This window comes from Mya arenaria, chromosome 12 (assembly GCF_026914265.1).
Source record: "Mya arenaria isolate MELC-2E11 chromosome 12, ASM2691426v1".
Classification (NCBI taxonomy): domain Eukaryota; kingdom Metazoa; phylum Mollusca; class Bivalvia; order Myida; family Myidae; genus Mya; species Mya arenaria.
Window position 1 is genome coordinate 12,648,244 of NC_069133.1, and position 21,254 is coordinate 12,669,497.

The 21,254-nt window shown below is 40.5% G+C and overlaps 3 protein-coding genes across 3 annotated transcripts; all 3 read left to right on the top strand.

Annotated features, from left to right (window-relative positions):
* The first annotated feature begins 1,613 nt into the window (after positions 1-1,613).
* Positions 1,614-5,831, top strand: LOC128212293 (leucine-rich repeat protein soc-2-like). The gene is made up of 3 exons (XM_052917671.1): positions 1,614-1,648; positions 4,172-4,956; positions 5,348-5,831. Exons 2-3 carry the CDS (start codon positions 4,225-4,227, stop codon positions 5,714-5,716), a joined length of 1,101 nt encoding a protein of 366 aa, XP_052773631.1. The 5' UTR covers positions 1,614-1,648; positions 4,172-4,224; the 3' UTR covers positions 5,717-5,831.
* A 1,492-nt stretch (positions 5,832-7,323) lies between these two features.
* On the top strand, positions 7,324-12,707 carry LOC128210193 (uncharacterized). The gene is made up of 5 exons (XM_052914370.1): positions 7,324-7,411; positions 9,770-9,806; positions 10,031-10,160; positions 11,063-11,301; positions 11,420-12,707. The coding sequence occupies exons 2-5, from the start codon at positions 9,804-9,806 to the stop codon at positions 12,497-12,499; spliced, it is 1,452 nt and encodes a 483-aa protein (XP_052770330.1). The 5' UTR covers positions 7,324-7,411; positions 9,770-9,803; the 3' UTR covers positions 12,500-12,707.
* A 1,640-nt stretch (positions 12,708-14,347) lies between these two features.
* LOC128210455 (uncharacterized) lies at positions 14,348-18,551 on the top strand. Its single transcript, XM_052914805.1, has 2 exons — positions 14,348-14,373; positions 17,435-18,551. The coding sequence occupies exons 1-2, from the start codon at positions 14,348-14,350 to the stop codon at positions 18,549-18,551; spliced, it is 1,143 nt and encodes a 380-aa protein (XP_052770765.1).
* The last annotated feature ends 2,703 nt before the right edge of the window (positions 18,552-21,254 follow it).

The following is a 21,254-nucleotide window of genomic DNA, read 5'->3' on the forward strand; positions in this document are numbered from 1 at the left end:
TATCCTTGACCGCAGGGTCTAAAGAAATACAATACAACAAATATCTTTTCGTTTTCCTGATTTTTGGATAGTTAAACATCCATACGTTATGTGATGATCACTAAGATCATTTTCTGCTATGGTAGACATTTTAGCTTTATTTGTCAATTTCTCTATCATTTTCCACCTTTTTTGTTCTTAGTCATGATAGAAGACTATGCAGGGTTCCACACTAAAGGGAGTCTAAGAGGTCGAGACTCATTATTTACTAAGGTTGGCAGGCCGGTGGTCAGAATAGTAAAAATAAATGCTATTTTGATATTCGGTACTAGTATTCTTGTAAGTTTTTCGAATATTCATCGAAAATAAAAACTTAACCAAACATTTTGATTTAAAAAAAATCTTCAATGCAATACTTCTGTGTTCTCTGACATAAAATTTTATTTTATATTGCTGGACTCTGTAACTAGATAGTCTAGTAGACGCCTATGCAAAACAGTTGGTGTCTTAACAGTGACTATCTATGTACATATGTGAAAAAAAATTGCACATAACAACTCACAAGTCGAAGGCAGATTGTCCATTTTAGCGCAATGTTTTGTTGCTGTATCAATATTCTTGTAAGCATGGACTCATAGCAACGACGTTACTTTCGACAAAGGTCAATTACGTCATAACCGGCACGCGTCAACAAAATAACGTCACCTTCTTGTATAACTGTTGACAATTAATTGACGTTTCAAGCTCGGGCATTACGGTAGATTGCTATTTTTTCCTCGAATTGGAACGTGTAGTCGGGCACATGTATTCTAAATGGTTTGAAACGGGGTCTGTGAACACGATACATATACTGTAAATGATCCAAAAAATAATACTGATACAACTATATAATTAAAAATGGACAATATAACGAACCAAAAGTTAAGTTTAATAATGTGGTATTGTTCTTTTTTGTCAACAGAATTACTGACACATACACATATGTAATCAATTAAAAAAAAGAGCAAATGAGATCGGCTACAAGTTACATGTATTATGCACCAGTCAATTGTAACCACGGCCCCCAGGTATTTGCGCCAAAAATAGCGTGGAAAGTTCCTTACCTATAGTCCCTGGGGTGTGGGGGCATTTGGCCGGGATTTTAACATCAGTTCGTCCCCGCAAGGCGGGGATTTTACCCGGGGTTGGCTGGAAAGTCAAAGTCCCCGCTATTCCCCGGACCTGGGGGCCGTGGTTACAATTGACTGATTATTTCAACATTAGTTTCGGCCCTTCCCTGGCGTAAATATCACGTCAATGTCTTTTATTGATTAAACGTAACTAGAAAAAGGAGAACATGTTAAATTGATGAATTTAGGAAAATAGAAAATTGGTTAGCACCAAAATGAAAAAAAATATATAATATACATTGTAATAACCATAGGTCCATAATAAAATTTAAAAAAAGTTGATTTCAACAGCATCTCTTGTCTGTATGTCAAACTTAACGTTATTTTATATGGTGTGTTTTGATAATGTAAATGGTTCAGGCTATTTTGTTATAGGTTTTCTTTCTAGGGCCTCTCGAGACGAAAATTGGTACGATTCTGCATACGGGGAACAGTGTTTTGGGAGGTATGCATTTGGACGGGTTTCCAAAAGCGTCCTTAGCACCCAGAGGCAAATGACAGTGAGTGTTTATTTATTTTTATTTTTAAACTGATTTACAAGTTTATTTCTTCATTTAATATATAAACACTTATAAGAATTACATAAAAGCAAGATACACTGCAAAATTAAATTAAAATTTTGCTCTGGAAAGCAGAAATCTATACATGCAATGTGTTTTCGCGACTTCGATAAATATTGGTTAATTTGGTTCTTAATTTCTATAATACTCATTAAACTATATAGTTCTTAACCTAATAAATATCAAAATTTTGTTCTATATTTATAAACTGTATGGTCTCAAATTGGATAAATATTGTACTACAATCAACATATACATACATGTAGTATTGAACCATTTAGTTAAATATATAAACAATCACAATCAAATTTTTTTACCCGTTTGATACACAATGTATGGTTCTGGTATCAATCCAATTGGGAATTTATATTGCTTGCATCAATGCTTTTTAATAGTTACTGGCCAAGCTTGATATCTTAGGCTTACTATAAATCTTCCAAACAGTATTGTTTTCCTTAGCTACAATAATGAGCGATCAGGGATACTTTTTTTATTATTTTGACATTTCTTATTTTTCCCTGTAACGCTACAACTTTCTACCATTTAACAACGGGCGAAATGATATACTGAAATAATATGCTTTGAAGTTGAAAAATAATGACAAAGATGTTCAATTTTTATCCGACAGTGATCTGAACTGGATTAAATTTGTCATTAGAGTTGTTATTTTCACATTAATATATTATGGGTCACAAATACTGTTATACATGTACACAGCCAGTCAGATTTGTCTCAGATTTACCGATATCGGGATACTTGATAAACAATCGACACTTGTAAGTGTTTTATGATAACTTAACATGTTTTTTGGGCATACTGACATAACTTAATATGTGTTTAATAGTAGGCAATAATATTTTCGTAGAAATTTGAATTTATAACGAAGATAATTTCAAAATTGTGGCCGCAAGGATTCTCTGCGCAAGGACCGCTTGCTACTTTTTGCTGGGATGGTGGACGTCACGAGTCTACCATATTAAAAAAATTGTCAAATGACTTGTTGACGGCCATTTAGGTGGACTATGTTTTCCTTTGATGCAGTTTTCAAAGAAAATATGACCCAGTTCTGATGAATATGACAAACAGTTATTGAATCATGAATGATTTATTCCTCGTTTTGTTCGCTTATGACAAATGACTATAAGACTTCAAAAGTTATTGTCACCTTTTTAATGTACAGTAAAGTTCAAATACAAACAGTATGAAAAAAAAGCTCTGAAACAGTGCATTTGAAACTTTGGAAAATTATAAAAATACCTTATTCAACCTTGATTACTTTACAGGCATTTCTTCATTCATATTATTAGTTGCATACATGTAATTCAGTTCACAAAAATAGTAGTAACATGTATTTATTATGCACCAGTCAATTGTAACCAAGGCCCCCAAGGTCCGGGGAATAGCCGGGACTTTGACTTTCGGTCCAGCCAACCGTGGGTAAAATCCCCGTCCTGCGGGGACGAACTGATGGTTAAACCCTGGCCAAATGCACCCCAGAGGCCCAATCTCCGCTAAATTTGGCGCTATGACAAAACCACCCCCATCACCCGGCCCTGCAGGGCCACCTGGAAAGTAAAAACACGGCCCTTTTCCCCGGCTATCCCCGGTATACCCCCAGAACTGGGGGGGGGGGGGCGTGGTTACAATTGACTGGTGCATAAACATGTACTTTATTGAAAAAAAGTTTCTTTAGTATTGATCAATATTTCTTGAAATTGTTTTTACATGCTCATGTCTTTTTATCTTGTAGGAAATAATGTTGCTCTCTGTCTCTCTTAGAAGGGATTCACTCATGTTTTTTGGACCCAAAATAAGTTTTCCCAGTAATGCATCCGAAAAACACTTTTTTATCATTTTTTACTCTATGATATCAAAGTTGCAGAAAAAAAATACAATTCAAGTTTTAAAAAAAAATGGTTTTGTTTAAGTCAGGAAAAAATAAGAAAACCAATACCTAAACCACTTGGCCACAAAGTCTTATTCAACAGTGATGATTATTTTGACCTTTTAACAATACATTGATAACATCAGGTGATAATGTCAATTAACCAATCACACAACAATGAATCACCTAAAGCTGTTAGTAACGCTTTTAAAAATTGTGGTCTTCAAAGACGATATTTTAGCAAATACCAACTTTGTGAAATGTTCCAGCTTTCAGTATCTTAGTTTAAACACTTCTCATGCTTTTCCGCACATTATTTCGTAAAAAAAGAGTGCATTTTACAAACCATGAGCAAGTCCCTTTAACTTTTGGAAAAAAATATTTTCTACAACTCCTACTGTACATGCATATTTAGTCTGTTTCTGATTTGAATACAACTAAGAAAATGTACACATATGCCATTAGAATGGGGCTGTTACATTCCATACTTTGTTTCCTTATAATTAATATGTTACATGAATAAAGCATCATTAAATAATAATTATATTTAAATGGTTTTATTTATTTTCATTTTTCAGATGTTTTTAATTCAGGAGGGCCACAGTTGAATGAAAATATACACCAGTAAATCATGGAAATGTTGGAAATTGAATCTATACTGAATAAGGCTGTGCAACGGGGCTGTGAAATCCTAAATCTCAGTAATCGGAAGATGACAATTTTACCCAGCAATGTACAAAACCTTACAAAGATAAAGAAGTTGATGTTGAATAACAACAAACTGGTGATGCCTCCATCAGAACTGACTGAACTGAAGACTCTTGAAGAGATAACTTTGGACAACAACAATTTGACAATGTTGCCTTCGGGATTAAGTAATTTAAGTAATCTGAAATTTCTGAGTGTATGTCACAATCCTTTGAACTTTCTGATGCCAGATTTGTTTCAGCTGCAATCCCTAACCCAGCTTTGGCTAGTCTGTTGTGAGTTTGTGAATATTCCTCAAGAAATTGGTAACCTAGTCAGCCTTGAAACTTTAAGTTTGCGTGGGAATAAGCTTGTGGATATTCCAAGTCAATTTGGTGATCTAACTAAATTGCGCTGGTGTTGCCTAGCCGATAACAGAATAGACTCACTTCCAGAGAGTTTTGGCAATATACAGTCACTAGTGTACTTAGATTTGAACAGAAATTTGTTTAGCGGAATACCAGAATGTGTAACAAGAATGAGTGAACTGCTCACTTTATTGCTCAGAGAAAACCAGGTTGCCAGTATGAGTGATGACACCTTGTTAGCTCTTGCAAAACTAAACAAGTTGGACCTGAGAGACAACCTTTTCACAGAAAAACCTCCTCATTGGAAGGTATGATAAAGGTGTTTTGTTGTAAATGTTGTTTTTTTTGGTACATGATCTTTGTAAATATTTTTAAATTTTAAATGTTTTTAAAATGCCTCTGACCAAGGGTTTAGGGTTTTCAACATCTACTTTTTATTCTTTTAACAAGAGCCAAAGATTGGCTTTAAACTTTATTGATTCGTACAATGATTCTGAAGAAAGTTATATAAGTTATGCCAAGTCACTCTCCGTGGCACAATGTTGGCAGAGAAATTGGTCTCGTGTTTTGGGGAAACCGGAATGCATGGTGACTATATACAAACCAAATTTGTAATTCCCTTAATATTAAAATGGTCAGCTGGGCTTTTGTATTCATTGATAAGATAAATGACTGAATCATTTATTTTGTATTATTCAGGGGCTGGACTACATCATGGTAGGAGTCACTGGGCTGGGAGGTTTGGATGAAGATTTATCTGCAGAAACTGAAGAGGAGGAGTCGAGTGAAGAAGAAGAAGATGAAGATGATACAGAGCAGGATAATGAAGATAGTGATAATGAAGCAGTTGGTATGAGTGCTAGTGACTTGAAGTCCAAAGGTGATGTAGCAAGTAATGTTGCTAATAGTTGTAATGGCGATGCTGATCTTGTGTGTTCAAATACTGATATCACTGATGAATTTGCAAACAAGAAAGTCACTGACCATGACATATCAAAAAGTGAACATTTGCTTAACAAAGGTCATGTGCAAGGACTATCAAGAACTGTTACAGATAATGTTACATGACATTTCATTGTAACCACCATCATTCAAACAATAACACTGCTGATTTCAATCTGTGATAGCTTGATGATTATGTTTTACTGTTGAAAAAGATACTTAACTATGCATTAAAAAAGGATTGACCACATTATGTGTGCCTTATTTATAGTCCATTTTCTATTTTCAATATGCTTCAAATTACTAGTGCATTATTTATTGATAAAACAGTTCAGATTGACACCTAATATTTTCATTATTCCTTGTATAACGATCGGCAAATACCAATGCAAATTCCACAAAAAATCTCTATGAAAATACCCGATCTTCACTCTGATGATGCGGAAAAAAGTTCGGATATTGTGATAGCCTTTGTTTCATTGTCTATGGCGTGCACATTTGTTGACATTGGCCACAACTTAAAAAGATTCAAGATGTTCATATGAAACTTGGTACGAATGATGCCAAAGACAATGTGCAAAGCTATGGCAATACTATATTGTGGATTAGTGCCTTTTTTCTTCTGAGAACAACACCAACACCACGTCACTGTTTGATTCTCTTATCATAGTTTATATCCGCACCACTGGATTGATTTGAAATCATAGGGTCGGGACGCGTTTTAGAGGCAGACATTATATCATGATATTTCGGCCAATATCGGTTTAATATCAGTAGTATATCTACATGTATATAGACAATAGTGCGAAATGTTTATTCATAGGGACGACTCGCAGAACACGTGTTATCTGTTGATTCAAGGTCAAGGTCGCACTTATGGAACCAAAGTCGGATAACTGTCTCTAACGTTTATAAAACAACAACAAACTGATCTTATTTGACGTATTATTAGAACAAACCCCTACTTCTTCTAATTCACATTTCCTGTCAATGCACATTAAAACATAGATTACATCAGAAATGCACCATTATAGACTGCAATTATGCAAAAATAAGTCATCCCCAGCCCCGTATACAACGTGTGTTTGGAGGCTTAACATATCTGTTCTTTGGGAAGGGTGAGCAAAACGTCAAAACCTTGGCTCGCCAATGCATCGTATTAAACAATATTTTTCTAGTTCTTTTAAAAAGGAATGGCTGGTCATACAGTTGCCAGTGGGCTGTTAGTTTCAGCTTGGTACTGGCTGTTGTTGTTGCAAAAAGATTTGATTTTTGAGTATAACACATCCAAGTCTAGATGAAAACTATTGCGTATTCTATAACCTCTAATACAATATGTGAGCTCGTTTGTCTTGTTGATTCAGGTATAACTGATTCCTGGAACTCTCAAAGGAGTCCTTAAAATCCTAATTTTAGCTAAAATTACGTTCAGAATAACCCTAAAATTAGACCTGATTTTTCGCCAGAAGCCGCTGGAAAGCCCGTTTATTCAATCTTAAGTATGTTACTGCTACATAGCAAACTCACAATCCAATGTTTTGTGAATTTATTAATAATGCATGTTTGTATTATGAATAAAACAAGAGAATATGTTTCAAATGAAGGGGAAACAGTTTGTTATCACCGCGCATTAAGTTGTATACGTCGATCAATAAATATTTAATATTTTCCTATTATTCCGATTGGCTTAAAAAATGAAACATAAAACGCTGGAAGATACAAGCGCCAATAATCGAGAATAGAATATACGAACACAACGATTCCTATGACGAGGCTGCAGGAACAAGTGTCAATGTGGGCCCGGGTTCATTCGCAGTGAAGGTAGGCAAACGTTTGTTAAATTGTGCTACGATGCCATGTTTTCTTTGATCTTTTTTAACTAAGGTAGACAGTCTTTTAATAAATGAAAAAACAGCACGTTTTATTTGTCTGTTGTTTTCGATGGTAAAATGTCGAGATCGAGGGTGTTGTCATGTCGGTTTGTGTCTTTTGACAAAATGAGGGTAATGTCGTCTTATTGCCATGTGTTTTTTGTGTCTGTTGGCAAAACTGAGGGTAATGTACAGCTGTTGTCATGTGTTTTGTTGTGTATGTTGGCAACACTGAGGGTAATGTCGGACTGTTGTCATGGATTTTGGTGCTTGTTGGCAACACTGAGGGTAATGTCGACATGTTGTCATGGATTTTGGTGCTTGTTGGCAAATCTGAGGGTAATGTACAGCTGTTGTCATGGATTTGGGTGTCTGTTGGCAAATCTGAGAGTAATGTACAGCTGTTGTCATGGATTTTGGTACTTGTTGGCAACAGTGAGGGTAATGTCGACATGTTGTCATGGATTTTGGTGCTTGTTGGCAAAGCTGAGGGTAATGTCGACCTGTTGTCATGGATTTTGGTGCTTGTTGGCAAAACTGAGGGTAATGTCGACATGTTGTCATGGATTTTGGTTCTTGTTGGCAAATCTGAGGGTAATGTACAGCTGTTGTCATGGACCTTGGTGTCTGTTGGCAAATCTGAGAGTAATGTACAGCTGTTGTCATGGATTTTGGTGCTTGTTGGCAACACTGAGGGTTATGTCGAGGTATTGTCATGGTTTGTGGAACTGAGGGTAGGGTCGAGGTATTGTCATGGTTTGTGGAACTGAGGGTAGGGTCTAGGTATTGTCATGGTTTGTGGAACTGAGGGTAATGGCGAGGTATTGTCATGGTTTGTGGAACTGAGGGTAGTGTCGAGGTATTGTCATGGTTTGTGGAACTGAGGGAAGTGTCGAGGTATTGTCATGGTTTGTGGAATTGAGGGTAATGTCGAGGAATTTTCATGGTTTGTGGAACTGAGGGTAATTTCGAGGTATTGTCATGGTCTGTGGAATTGAGGGTAATTTAGAGGTATTGTCATGGTTTGTGGAACTAAAGGTAGTGTCGAGGTATTTTCATGGTTTGTGAAATTGAGGGTAATTTCGAGGTATTGTCATGGTCTGTGGTATTTCAGGGTAAAATCGATGTATTTTCATGGTTTGTGGAAATGAGGGTAGTATCGAGGTATTGTCATGGTTTGTGGAACTGAGGGCAATGTCGAGGTATTGTCATGGTTTGTGGAACTCGGGGCAGTGTCGAGGAATTTTCATGGTTTGTGGAACTGAGGGTAGGGTCGAGGTATTGTCATTGCTTCTGGAACTGAGGGTAATGTCGAGGTTTTGTCATGGTTTGTGGAACTGAGGGTAGGGTCGCAGTATTGTCATGGTTTGTGGAACTGAGGGTAATGTCGAGGTTTTGTCATGGTTTGTGGAACTGAGGGAGTTGTCGCGGTATTGTCATGGTTTGTGGAACTGAGGGTAGTGTCGTGGAATTTTCATGGTTTGTGGAACTGAGGGTAGTGTCGAGGAATTTTCATGGTTTGTGGAACTGAGGGTAGTGTCGAGGTAATGTCATGGTTTGTGGAACTGATGGTAATGTCGAGGAATTTTCATGGTTTGTGGAACTGAGGGTAGTGTCGAGGTAATGTCATGGTTTGTGGAACTGAGGGTAATGTCGAGGAATTTTCATGGTTTGTGGAACTGAGGGTAGTGTCGAGGTAATGTCATGGTTTGTGGAACTGAGGGTAGTGTCGAGGAATTTTCATGGTTTGTGGAACTGAGGGTAGTGTCGAGGTAATGTCATGGTTTGTGGAACTGAGGGTAGTGTCGAGGTAATGTCATGGTTTGTGGAACTGAGGGTTGTGTCGAGGAATTTTCATGGTTTGTGGAACTAAGGGTAGTGTCGAGGAATTTTCATGGTTTGTGGAATTGAGGGTAGTGTCGAGGAATTTTCATTGTTTGTGGAACTGAGGGAGTTGTCGAGGTATTGTCATGGTTTGTGGAACTGAGGGTAGTGTCGAGGAATTTTCATGGTTGGTTGAACTGAGGGTAGTGTCGAGGTTTTGTCATGGTTTGTGGAACTGAGGGTAGTGTCGAGGTATTGTCATGGTTTGTGGAACTGAGGGAGTTGTCGAGGTATTGTCATGGTTTGTGGAACTGAGGGTAGTGTCGAGGTTTTGTCATGGTTTGTGGAACTGAGGGTTGTGTCGAGGTATTGTCATGGTTTGTGGAATTGAGGGAGTTGTCGCGGTATTGTCGTGTTTGTTGGCGGGTTTTTTCTTCTTTTTTCATGTAAGATTGTCATTGAAACTTCTCAACATGTATTTCAGTGCTGATGAGAAGTAAAACCGCCAGTGAAATATAATGGTATGACTTTATATATTTGAGCTTGAATCTGTAAAACATATTCGATATATTGTTCAGAAACGTAGTAGTAGAGTAGTTCATGTGTCATCATAAGAATTGTAATGAACTGTTTGAAAATATCAATATAAGTGGTACCAAAACGCAACAAATTATGACACACAATTCGTTAAAAATCTCTATCAGGCTTCAGTAGAAATACCTTCTTCCGGTAACTTATATTTCAGGCTAAGAATAATTCCAGTAACATGATTAGGAAGAAACCTTCGAAGAGTTTGAGCCTTTCTGAGACTGACAGATTTAAGGCGGCTGGACGTGCGGGGCAAGGGAGGCTTGCAAGATGTGCCGAGTTCGCAGGTAATTGCTATTTACTCTCGTATAAATATTACCCTGGCAGTGGTGGTATTCGATTGGAAGTTGAAAAAAGGAACTAGGAATTTCAGCGGGGATGCAGGCACTTCATACTTTCCCGGAGTAAATCCAAACGCCACGAGTGGGATTGAAACCGGTCACCCTACGGCAGAGACGCCTAGCAACGATATGGCGTTAACTAATTACTTACCGACTCCACTAATCGCGCAACTCCGAACCTATTGCTTAAAATTAACAAACCATAGAAGATTGACATCGTGCCTCTACGTGGGAGACTCTGAATGGACTGAGCAGACCGAAAACCGCATCTGAAAAAGTTGTCTTGTTTTAGATGATATTTTAAAACTTTTCACTCATGATATTGCATAACAATGTCACTGCAGTGTGTGTGTGTATACCACGTGATGAATTACATCATATATGCTACGTTGGAAGGCAACATTTTGCCTAAAATGAAGACTTAAAACAAAGATAACTTTTCTTTTACTAAACCATTTTGAATGAAACAAAGGTAGTCTATGCCGCTTACGGAGCCCCGCCTTCGTTTTATAACCGGAGTTTGATAAGGTGATTAGTTTTATTAAACACTTTGGTAACCTGTTTCCAAAAAATGTTTTGACAGTGCTCCGTCAGACGGCCGTACTGAGAAAAGGTTTGTCGACGTGTTTTAAGAAACTAAACTCTCAATCAAACTCTGGTAAAAGGCCGAATGCAGGGCTTCATAGACTGCGCTATGTTTTTCATATAAAATGGTGAAGAAGTAGTGGTTATTATTGTTTAAAGTCTTCATTCGAAGCAAAGTATTACCTTCCGATGTAGCATTTATGACGCAATTTATCACGTGGTATACACACACTGGTCACTGTATATGTATTATAATATTTCAGGGGTAATGCTCGAGGACAGACTGGCGTTGATCGAACACTTGAATGAGGAGAGGGACAAGGTGATAAATCAGTTCCTTGACTCCGTTGAACAACTCCTGGAGCTCGTCCTCAAACGCCGGAAAGCCTTCTTCGAGCACGTTTCTAGCCTGCACGAGGAGCGCGTGGCGGCCGCCTCCATGCAAATTAAGCAGTGTAAAAAGGTCCAAACGCAGACGATTGGTTTACTGAAAAAAATGGAGGTAAATATTTTTGTTTAAAGTTGTCAATGGCGAATTTGGTCTTTGAATATTTTAAGTTGAAGTTAACAAAATGTCCTGCTATATATGCTTCTAATTTCATGTTCTTGTTTAAATCCAGAAAACAAAACTAACGACGGAGGACAGACATGATGTTATAGAACAAGCAAATCGGAAGAGCTTCGTGTACGAAGAAATCCTACGACGGGAATTTGCACAATGTTTCGGCCTTGACTACAAGTTCAAGCCCGATAGATTGCTGGAGAACATCTTGGACAATCTTAAGAGCCTCGGATCAGTTGGAGTGGTTGCCCGTCCATCGACGTTACCCGCGTTCCTCTCTGAGTCATGTGAGGTGGACCTGTCAAAGACACCTCTGAAGGGAATTTGCTACGTGGACGGTAAAAGCTCCAATGACAACAAGTATTGCTGCTTCACAGGGGCGTGCTTCATCTCAGGCGGCCGCTTCATTCTCGCCGACTGGAACAACTGTTGCCTTAAGATGTTCACCAGCATGGGGAAACTGATTAACCGCTTAGACCTTAAGAATCATCCCTGGGACGTCGTCGCTTCAAGGGATCTTGACAGAGTTGTCTTAACGGTTCCAGGAGTGCCGAGGGTTTTCATCGCCCGCTACGACGCAGTGTGTATGGAGTTAGAGAGTTCATTCGACGTGGAGTCCGAAGTATGGGGCGTGACAACGCTGGGGAACAAACTCGCCATTTCCTGCAACCCCTGGACCAAGACGCCGCCAATGGTGAAGGTATTCACGTTCGCCGGAGCGCCTCTGTCCCACTTCCGATATGATAGGTTCGGAAGCCCTCTCTTCAGATTCCCAGAATACTTGACAACAGACAGTACCCAGCAGACGCTATACGTCTCTGACGCCAAGAGCGATGCTGTCGTAGCTCTGTCAGTCGCGAATGGGGAAGTTTTATTCACATACACAAACAAGGCGCTGGTGTCACCTGCAGGCGTGGCGGTCGACAACCAGGGCCACATGTACGTGTGTGGCCGCGGCTCAAGCAGTGTCCACCAAGTCTCCAAGGAAGGGGAGCTCATCCGTATCCTGCTAGGACACAAGATTGTCCAGTGCCCTCGGGCTATATGCTTCGAGCCCGGGGGCTCAAGTATGATCGTTACAGGCGTTGGCTCTGAGGGGGAGGACTGTAATACTTTCATTTACACCAAACTCGCCTGATTTGAGCTAAGTTAAAAGAATACATATCGACGGCCGTTGGTAAAGAAAACGGTCTGGTGCGCCCCTAACACTAAATTTATTCTTGGTCGAATTTTATTGGTACAAATTTATTCAATTGCTGACGCAACGCAATTAGGATTAATAAATGTTTCATATAAAATCCGTTTCATATATATCTTATTTCAATCTCTATATACCAGATTTTATTATCAGAACTAAATAATTAATGCAATATTCTTTTGCGAATAAATCTCAACAAAATGAAACTGCGTTCTATCAAGATCAAAGTGGGCTATATTTACTTCGCGGGTTTTCCCTTTAATCCAATCACTCCAATCTAATCACTTCGATGAACAAGAGAACCATGAAACGCCTGTATCGCTGATAGGAGTACATGAACAACACTTAAGAGCCATGAAACCCCTATACCGTTCACCAGAGTACAAAGACCACTCTAGAGAGCAATGAAACCCCTATACCGCTCACCAGAGTACATGAAACACATTAATCCCGTATAAACTACGTGTTCTTGCACCATACTCGCGAGCCATGAAACCCGTATATCGCACGTGTTCTAGAACAATACTGGAGAGCCCTGAATTCCGTATATACTACGTGTTCTTGCAACATACTCGGGAGCCATGAATCGCTTATATCGCACATGTTATTACACCATACTCGAGAGCCTTGAATCCAGTATACACTACGTGTTCTTGCACCATACCTGAGAGCCATGAATCCCGTGTATCGCACGTGTGCTTGCACCATACTCGAGAACCATGAATTCCGTATATCGCACGTGTTCTTGCACCATACTCGAGAGCTATGAATCCCGTATATCGCAAGTGTTCTTGCACCATACTCGAGAGCCATGAATCCCGTATATATTACGTGTTCTTGCACCATACTCGAGAGCCATGAATCCCGTATATACTACGTGTTCTTGCACCTTACTCGAGAGCCATGAATCCCGTATATACTACGTGTTCTTGCACCTTACTCGAGAGCCATGAATCCCGTATATACTACGTGTTCTTGCACCATACTCGAGAGCCATGAATCCCGTATATACTACGTGTTCTTGCACCATACTCGAGAGCCATGAATCCCGTATATACTACGTGTTCTTGCACCTTACTCGAGTGTCATGAATCCCGTATATACTACGTGTTCTTGCACCTTACTCGAGAGCCATGAATCCCGTATATACTACGTGTTCTTGCACCATACTCGAGAGCCATGAATCCCGTATATACTACGTGTTCTTGCACCTTACTCGAGAGCCATGAATCCCGTATATACTACGTGTTCTTGCACCTTACTCGAGTGTCATGAATCCCGTATATAATACATGTTCTTGCAACAAACTCGCGAGCCATGAATCCCGTATATCGCACATGTGCTTGCACCATTCTCAAGAGCCATAAGTCCCATATATCGCACGTGTTCTTGCACTAAACTTGAGAGCCATGAATCCCCTATATCTCACGTGTTATTGCACCATACTCGAGAGCCATGAATTCTGTATATCGCACTGGAGTACTTGCACCATGAATCCCGTATATCCCAACAGTACACTTGCACCATACACAAAAGCCATAAAGCCCGTACAATGCACATGTTCTTGCACCATACTTGCAAGAGCATGTAGTATAAACGGGATTCATGACTCTCGAGTAAGGTGCAAGTACACGTGCGATATACGGGATTCGTGGCTCTCAAGTTTAGTGCAAGAACACGTACAATATATGGGACTCATGGCTCTTGAGTATGGTGCAAGAACACGTGCGATATATCGAATCATTGTTCTCGAGTATGGTGCAAGTACACGTGCGATATTCGGGATTCATGGCTCTCAAGTTTAGTGCAAGATCGTAAGCTTGGTTCTCTTCGAAAAACAGCCAGATCCGCTAATGCATGCCTAGATTATGGGCCTTGAAAAATGCTATTTTTAGCAAGTCTATTTTTCGCACTAGTTTACATGTACATGGGCGAAGTCTATTTTTAGTCAAGTTTACATATAAAGTCAAGTCTAGGTTTAAAGGGAGACAGCTTGCTTTTTGGTTCTGCAGTTGATTTTGTGAATTACTCTCCCTTGTTTTTGTTGAAATGCTAAAGGCTAATTTTAGCTCTATTGGCCAAAGTGTCTGTCGTTTGCGCATCCATATAAACATAATCAGTTGTGAATGTTTGTTCAAATTATGCCTCTGGGGTCATTACTGGCCATGCGCCAGGGTTCACAGGTTTGGTATACTTAAATAAGGAAATGTTTGAAAATCTTTTTGTGTGTTCGCGCATCCATCTTAACACAATTGCTTGTGCATTTTTGTTCCAATTATGCCCCTGGGGTCATTACTGGCCATCCCCCGGGGTTCACGGGTTTGGTATACTAAAATTAGGAATGTATAAAAAAATCTTTTTGTGTGAACCAGCTATGCAGACCCTTGCTATTTTGAATAAGGCATAATTTAGTGGTCCGCTACCATGATTGTTCAAATAATGCCCCTGGGGTCAAAACTGGCACTGCCCACAAGTTTCCTAGAGACTTAATTTACAAAATATTTTCAAAATCTTCTTGTTTCAAACCACAAGACTCATACCTTTGATATTTGTTGTGAAACATCAAATGATAACCGTCTAGCAAAACAATTGAAATTATGCCCCTGGGGCCAAAGCTGGCCTAACCCGTTTTGACCTACTTTTTATTTATAAAGCTAGCCATGAAATTTTGACCATGTGTACAGTTTTGCAAACGAGCGTCAATGTTGTCCTGGGATGACCTTGACTTTGACCTTTTGATCCAACTATTTTTATTTTAAAACTACAGAAATGAAATTTTGACCATGAGTACAGGTTTGAAAGCATTTGTTTTCGTCAGATGACTTGGCACATATTAAAATAGTTCATACAACTTATCTGCTAACAACACTTCCTGTCCTCAGATGTTGAACGTGCAACTTTTTCAGCTAACCCAAACACAAAACGTAAACTATATGTTTGTTGCCTATTACCCATACATACATGCTCTGGTTTGAAAATGACCACAAGAGCCATGTCAGTAGAGCATAGGCCCTCATGGGCCTCTTGTTAAGATTACGAAATAAAGTGTGGCGAATCATAAGGAGGGTTAAAACAAAAGTCCCAAAAGCTGGAACCATTCAGCAAATGTAGATATTTGCTTAAATATCGTCTTTGAAAGCCACAATTTTTAATCACGCGATTGAAAATAAATTACGGTTGTGGTTTTGCTTGATTGGTTGATGTACATTATCGCGTGATGTTATCAATGTATTGTTAAAAGTTCAACATTTTAGGAAAAATACCGGTGGCCGTATGAACTAGCCGGCGTTTTTCAACTTTTTACTTGTCTACCGGCGTGGGTCCAAACACCACTAAAACCAAATACTTTTTATGCTACAGTCAACAGGATAAAATAAATGTTTTAAGATGCATTACCGGGAATACTTATTGTAAGTGTAAAAACGTGAGCGGGTCACTTAAACCTTCGCAGGAAAGTTCCTTGGATGGTCATCTTTAAATTTTGTTCAATAAAGTGGTTCAATGCAGAACATGGCTCCCTTCCACTATATACATGTATGTCTATATGGGCAACTCTTTAATAAAATCTGTCTCTCAGAATCTGCTTGACCAATTAAAATACTATCACGGAAATAATCCTTAAATGACCCTTAATCAAATATCTTCACGCCATATTGCTTCGTTAAAACGTTGCTGCACGTCAGGCTCATCACTTCCTATATACGCGAGTTCGCGGCTGAATACATCATGTGACGTGATTCGACAAAAAATATCAGCTATAGTTTCAGTATGCGTTCTTCACTACATGACCCTAATAAATATGTCCATTTTCAAGTACTAAATCAAGGGTTTCGGAATACACAACATTGCATGGTTTCAAAATTTGAGTGTTCATGCCTAGATTCTCCTAGCACAGTTATTAATTCACAAACAGAGGGTAATCTACGCCTCTGTCAGTAAATGAGAGATTTGCATTCCCGTACCGGGTACATTTGGGGAACGTTGAAAAGTACGAACTGTCGCGAAATTTGGTCATACTTTGACGCGTTGGAAACCGGTGACCAGATATCATCCCGGGCACCCCGACAGGTGCATCTTGAAGGGGAGAGCGTCCCCTAAATGGAAAAACTGGTCCCAGCCGCGGAAAGTGCAGGGATGCTGAGATATCTTCGACATCGCACACTTCAGCATTAGGCATTTTTCGCTGCATTTTAGTGTGTAAAATAGCCTTGTAGGGGAATGGAACCGGTGATCGAATATCATTCCAGGCACCCCGACGGGTGCTTCTTGTAGGAAATCGAGAGACCTAAATTTCAAGACCAGAACAACCTCCTAGTCCTTTTGGTACCGGAGATTCATCGAGATTTGCATTCCCGTACCGGGTACGTTGGGGGAACGTTGAAAAGTACGAACTGTCGCGAAATTTGGTCATACTTTGACGCGTTTGAAACCGGTGACCATATATCATCCCGGGCACCCCGACAGGTGCATCTTGAAGGGGAGAGCGTCCCCTAATTGGAAAAACTAGTCCCAGCCGCGGCAAGTGCAGGGATGCTGAGATATCTTCGACACCGCACACACCCAGCATTAGGCATTTTTCGCTGCATTTTAGAGTGTAAAATAGCCTTGTAGGCGAATGGAACCGGTGATCGAATATCATTCCAGGCACCCCGACGGGTGCTTCTTGTAGGGAATCGAGAGACCTAAATTTCAAGGACAGAACCAACCTCCTAGCCATTTTGATACCGGAGATTCATCGAGATTTGCATTCCCGTACCGGGTACGTTGGGGGGACGTTGAAAAGTACGAACTGTCGCGAAATTTGGTCATACTTTGACGCGTTTGAAACCGGTGACCATATATCATCCCGGGCACCCCGACAGGTGTGTCTTGAAGGGGAGAGCGTCCCCTAAATAGAAAAACTGGTCCCAGCCGCGGAAATAGCAGGGATGCTGAGATATCTTCGACACCGCAACAAGCAAATCGGAAGAGCTTCGTGTACGAAGAAATCCTACGACGGGAATTTGCACAATGTTTCGGCCTTGACTACAAGTTCAAGCCCGATAGATTGCTGGAGAACATCTTGGACAATCTTAAGAGCCTCGGATCAGTTGGAGTGGTTGCCCGTCCATCGACGTTACCCGCGTTCCTCTCTGAGTCATGTGAGGTGGACCTGTCAAAGACACCTCTGAAGGGAATTTGCTACGTGGACGGTAAAAGCTCCAATGACAACAAGTATTGCTGCTTCACAGGGGCGTGCTTCATCTCAGGCGGCCGCTTCATTCTCGCCGACTGGAACAACTGTTGCCTTAAGATGTTCACCAGCATGGGGAAACTGATTAACCGCTTAGACCTTAAGAATCATCCCTGGGACGTCGTCGCTTCAAGGGATCTTGACAGAGTTGTCTTAACGGTTCCAGGAGTGCCGAGGGTTTTCATCGCCCGCTACGACGCAGTGTGTATGGAGTTAGAGAGTTCATTCGACGTGGAGTCCGAAGTATGGGGCGTGACAACGCTGGGGAACAAACTCGCCATTTCCTGCAACCCCTGGACCAAGACGCCGCCAATGGTGAAGGTATTCACGTTCGCCGGAGCGCCTCTGTCCCACTTCCGATATGATAGGTTCGGAAGCCCTCTCTTCAGATTCCCAGAATACTTGACAACAGACAGTACCCAGCAGACGCTATACGTCTCTGACGCCAAGAGCGATGCTGTCGTAGCTCTGTCAGTCGCGAATGGGGAAGTTTTATTCACATACACAAACAAGGCGCTGGTGTCACCTGCAGGCGTGGCGGTCGACAACCAGGGCCACATGTACGTGTGTGGCCGCGGCTCAAGCAGTGTCCACCAAGTCTCCAAGGAAGGGGAGCTCATCCGTATCCTGCTAGGACACAAGATTGTCCAGTGCCCTCGGGCTATATGCTTCGAGCCCGGGGGCTCAAGTATGATCGTTACAGGCGTTGGCTCTGAGGGGGAGGACTGTAATACTTTCATTTACACCAAACTCGCCTGATTTGAGCTAAGTTAAAAGAATACATATCGACGGCCGTTGGTAAAGAAAACGGTCTGGTGCGCCCCTAACACTAAATTTATTCTTGGTCGAATTTTATTGGTACAAATTTATTCAATTGCTGACGCAACGCAATTAGGATTAATAAATGTTTCATATAAAATCCGTTTCATATATATCTTATTTCAATCTCTATATACCAGATTTTATTATCAGAACTAAATAATTAATGCAATATTCTTTTGCGAATAAATCTCAACAAAATGAAACTGCGTTCTATCAAGATCAAAGTGGGCTATATTTACTTCGCGGGTTTTCCCTTTAATCCAATCACTCCAATCTAATCACTTCGATGAACAAGAGAACCATGAAACGCCTGTATCGCTGATAGGAGTACATGAACAACACTTAAGAGCCATGAAACCCCTATACCGTTCACCAGAGTACAAAGACCACTCTAGAGAGCAATGAAACCCCTATACCGCTCACCAGAGTACATGAAACACATTAATCCCGTATAAACTACGTGTTCTTGCACCATACTCGCGAGCCATGAAACCCGTATATCGCACGTGTTCTAGAACAATACTGGAGAGCCCTGAATTCCGTATATACTACGTGTTCTTGCAACATACTCGGGAGCCATGAATCGCTTATATCGCACATGTTATTACACCATACTCGAGAGCCTTGAATCCAGTATACACTACGTGTTCTTGCACCATACCTGAGAGCCATGAATCCCGTGTATCGCACGTGTGCTTGCACCATACTCGAGAACCATGAATTCCGTATATCGCACGTGTTCTTGCACCATACTCGAGAGCTATGAATCCCGTATATCGCAAGTGTTCTTGCACCATACTCGAGAGCCATGAATCCCGTATATATTACGTGTTCTTGCACCATACTCGAGAGCCATGAATCCCGTATATACTACGTATTCTTGCACCTTACTCGAGAGCCATGAATCCCGTATATACTACGTGTTCTTGCACCTTACTCGAGAGCCATGAATCCCGTATATACTACGTATTCTTGCACCTTACTCGAGAGCCATGAATCCCGTATATACTACGTGTTCTTGCACCTTACTCGAGAGCCATGAATCCCGTATATACTACGTGTTCTTGCACCTTACTCGAGTGTCATGAATCCCGTATATACTACGTGTTCTTGCACCTTACTCGAGAGCCATGAATCCCGTATATACTACGTGTTCTTGCACCATACTCGAGAGCCATGAATCCCGTATATACTACGTGTTCTTGCACCTTACTCGAGAGCCATGAATCCCGTATATACTACGTGTTCTTGCACCTTACTCGAGTGTCATGAATCCCGTATATAATACATGTTCTTGCAACAAACTCGCGAGCCATGAATCCCGTATATCGCACATGTGCTTGCACCATTCTCAAGAGCCATAAGTCCCATATATCGCACGTGTTCTTGCACTAAACTTGAGAGCCATGAATCCCCTATATCTCACGTGTTATTGCACCATACTCGAGAGCCATGAATTCTGTATATCGCACTGGAGTACTTGCACCATGAATCCCGTATATCCCAACAGTACACTTGCACCATACACAAAAGCCATAAAGCCCGTACAATGCACATGTTCTTGCACCATACTTGCAAGAGCATGTAGTATAAACGGGATTCATGACTCTCGAGTAAGGTGCAAGTACACGTGCGATATACGGGATTCGTGGCTCTCAAGTTTAGTGCAAGAACACGTACAATATATGGGACTCATGGCTCTTGAGTATGGTGCAAGAACACGTGCGATATATCGAATCATTGTTCTCGAGTATGGTGCAAGTACACGTGCGATATTCGGGATTCATGGCTCTCAAGTTTAGTGCAAGATCGTAAGCTTGGTTCTCTTCGAAAAACAGCCAGATCCGCTAATGCATGCCTAGATTATGGGCCTTGAAAAATGCTATTTTTAGCAAGTCTATTTTTCGCACTAGTTTACATGTACATGGGCGAAGTCTATTTTTAGTCAAGTTTACATATAAAGTCAAGTCTAGGTTTAAAGGGAGACAGCTTGCTTTTTGGTTCTGCAGTTGATTTTGTGAATTACTCTCCCTTGTTTTTGTTGAAATGCTAAAGGCTAATTTTAGCTCTATTGGCCAAAGTGTCTGTCGTTTGCGCATCCATATAAACATAATCAGTTGTGAATGTTTGTTCAAATTATGCCTCTGGGGTCATTACTGGCCATGCGCCAGGGTTCACAGGTTTGGTATACTTAAATAAGGAAATGTTTGAAAATCTTTTTGTGTGTTCGCGCATCCATCTTAACACAATTGCTTGTGCATTTTTGTTCCAATTATGCCCCTGGGGTCATTACTGGCCATCCCCCGGGGTTCACGGGTTTGGTATACTAAAATTAGGAATGTATAAAAAAATCTTTTTGTGTGAACCAGCTATGCAGACCCTTGCTATTTTGAATAAGGCATAATTTAGTGGTCCGCTACCATGATTGTTCAAATAATGCCCCTGGGGTCAAAACTGGCACTGCCCACAAGTTTCCTAGAGACTTATTTACAAAATATTTTCAAAATCTTCTTGTTTCAAACCACAAGACTCATACCTTTGATATTTGTTGTGAAACATCAAATGATAACCGTCTAGCAAAACAATTGAAATTATGCCCCTGGGGCCAAAGCTGGCCTAACCCGTTTTGACCTACTTTTT

Bases quoted from the DNA above. Each gene is read 5' to 3' on its own strand.
- LOC128212293 (XM_052917671.1), top strand. From the start codon at position 4,225: ATGGAAATGTTGGAAATTGAATCTATACTGAATAAGGCTGTGCAACGG. The intron at 4,957-5,347 runs GTATGATAAAGG...TGTATTATTCAG, and splicing joins AAAAACCTCCTCATTGGAAG to GGGCTGGACTACATCATGGT.
- LOC128210193 (XM_052914370.1), top strand. The intron at 10,161-11,062 runs GTAATTGCTATT...ATAATATTTCAG, and splicing joins AAGATGTGCCGAGTTCGCAG to GGGTAATGCTCGAGGACAGA. The intron at 11,302-11,419 runs GTAAATATTTTT...GTTTAAATCCAG, and splicing joins GTTTACTGAAAAAAATGGAG to AAAACAAAACTAACGACGGA.
- LOC128210455 (XM_052914805.1), top strand. From the start codon at position 14,348: ATGGCTCTCAAGTTTAGTGCAAGATC. The intron at 14,374-17,434 runs GTAAGCTTGGTT...TGTGTCTTGAAG, and splicing joins CTCAAGTTTAGTGCAAGATC to GGGAGAGCGTCCCCTAAATA.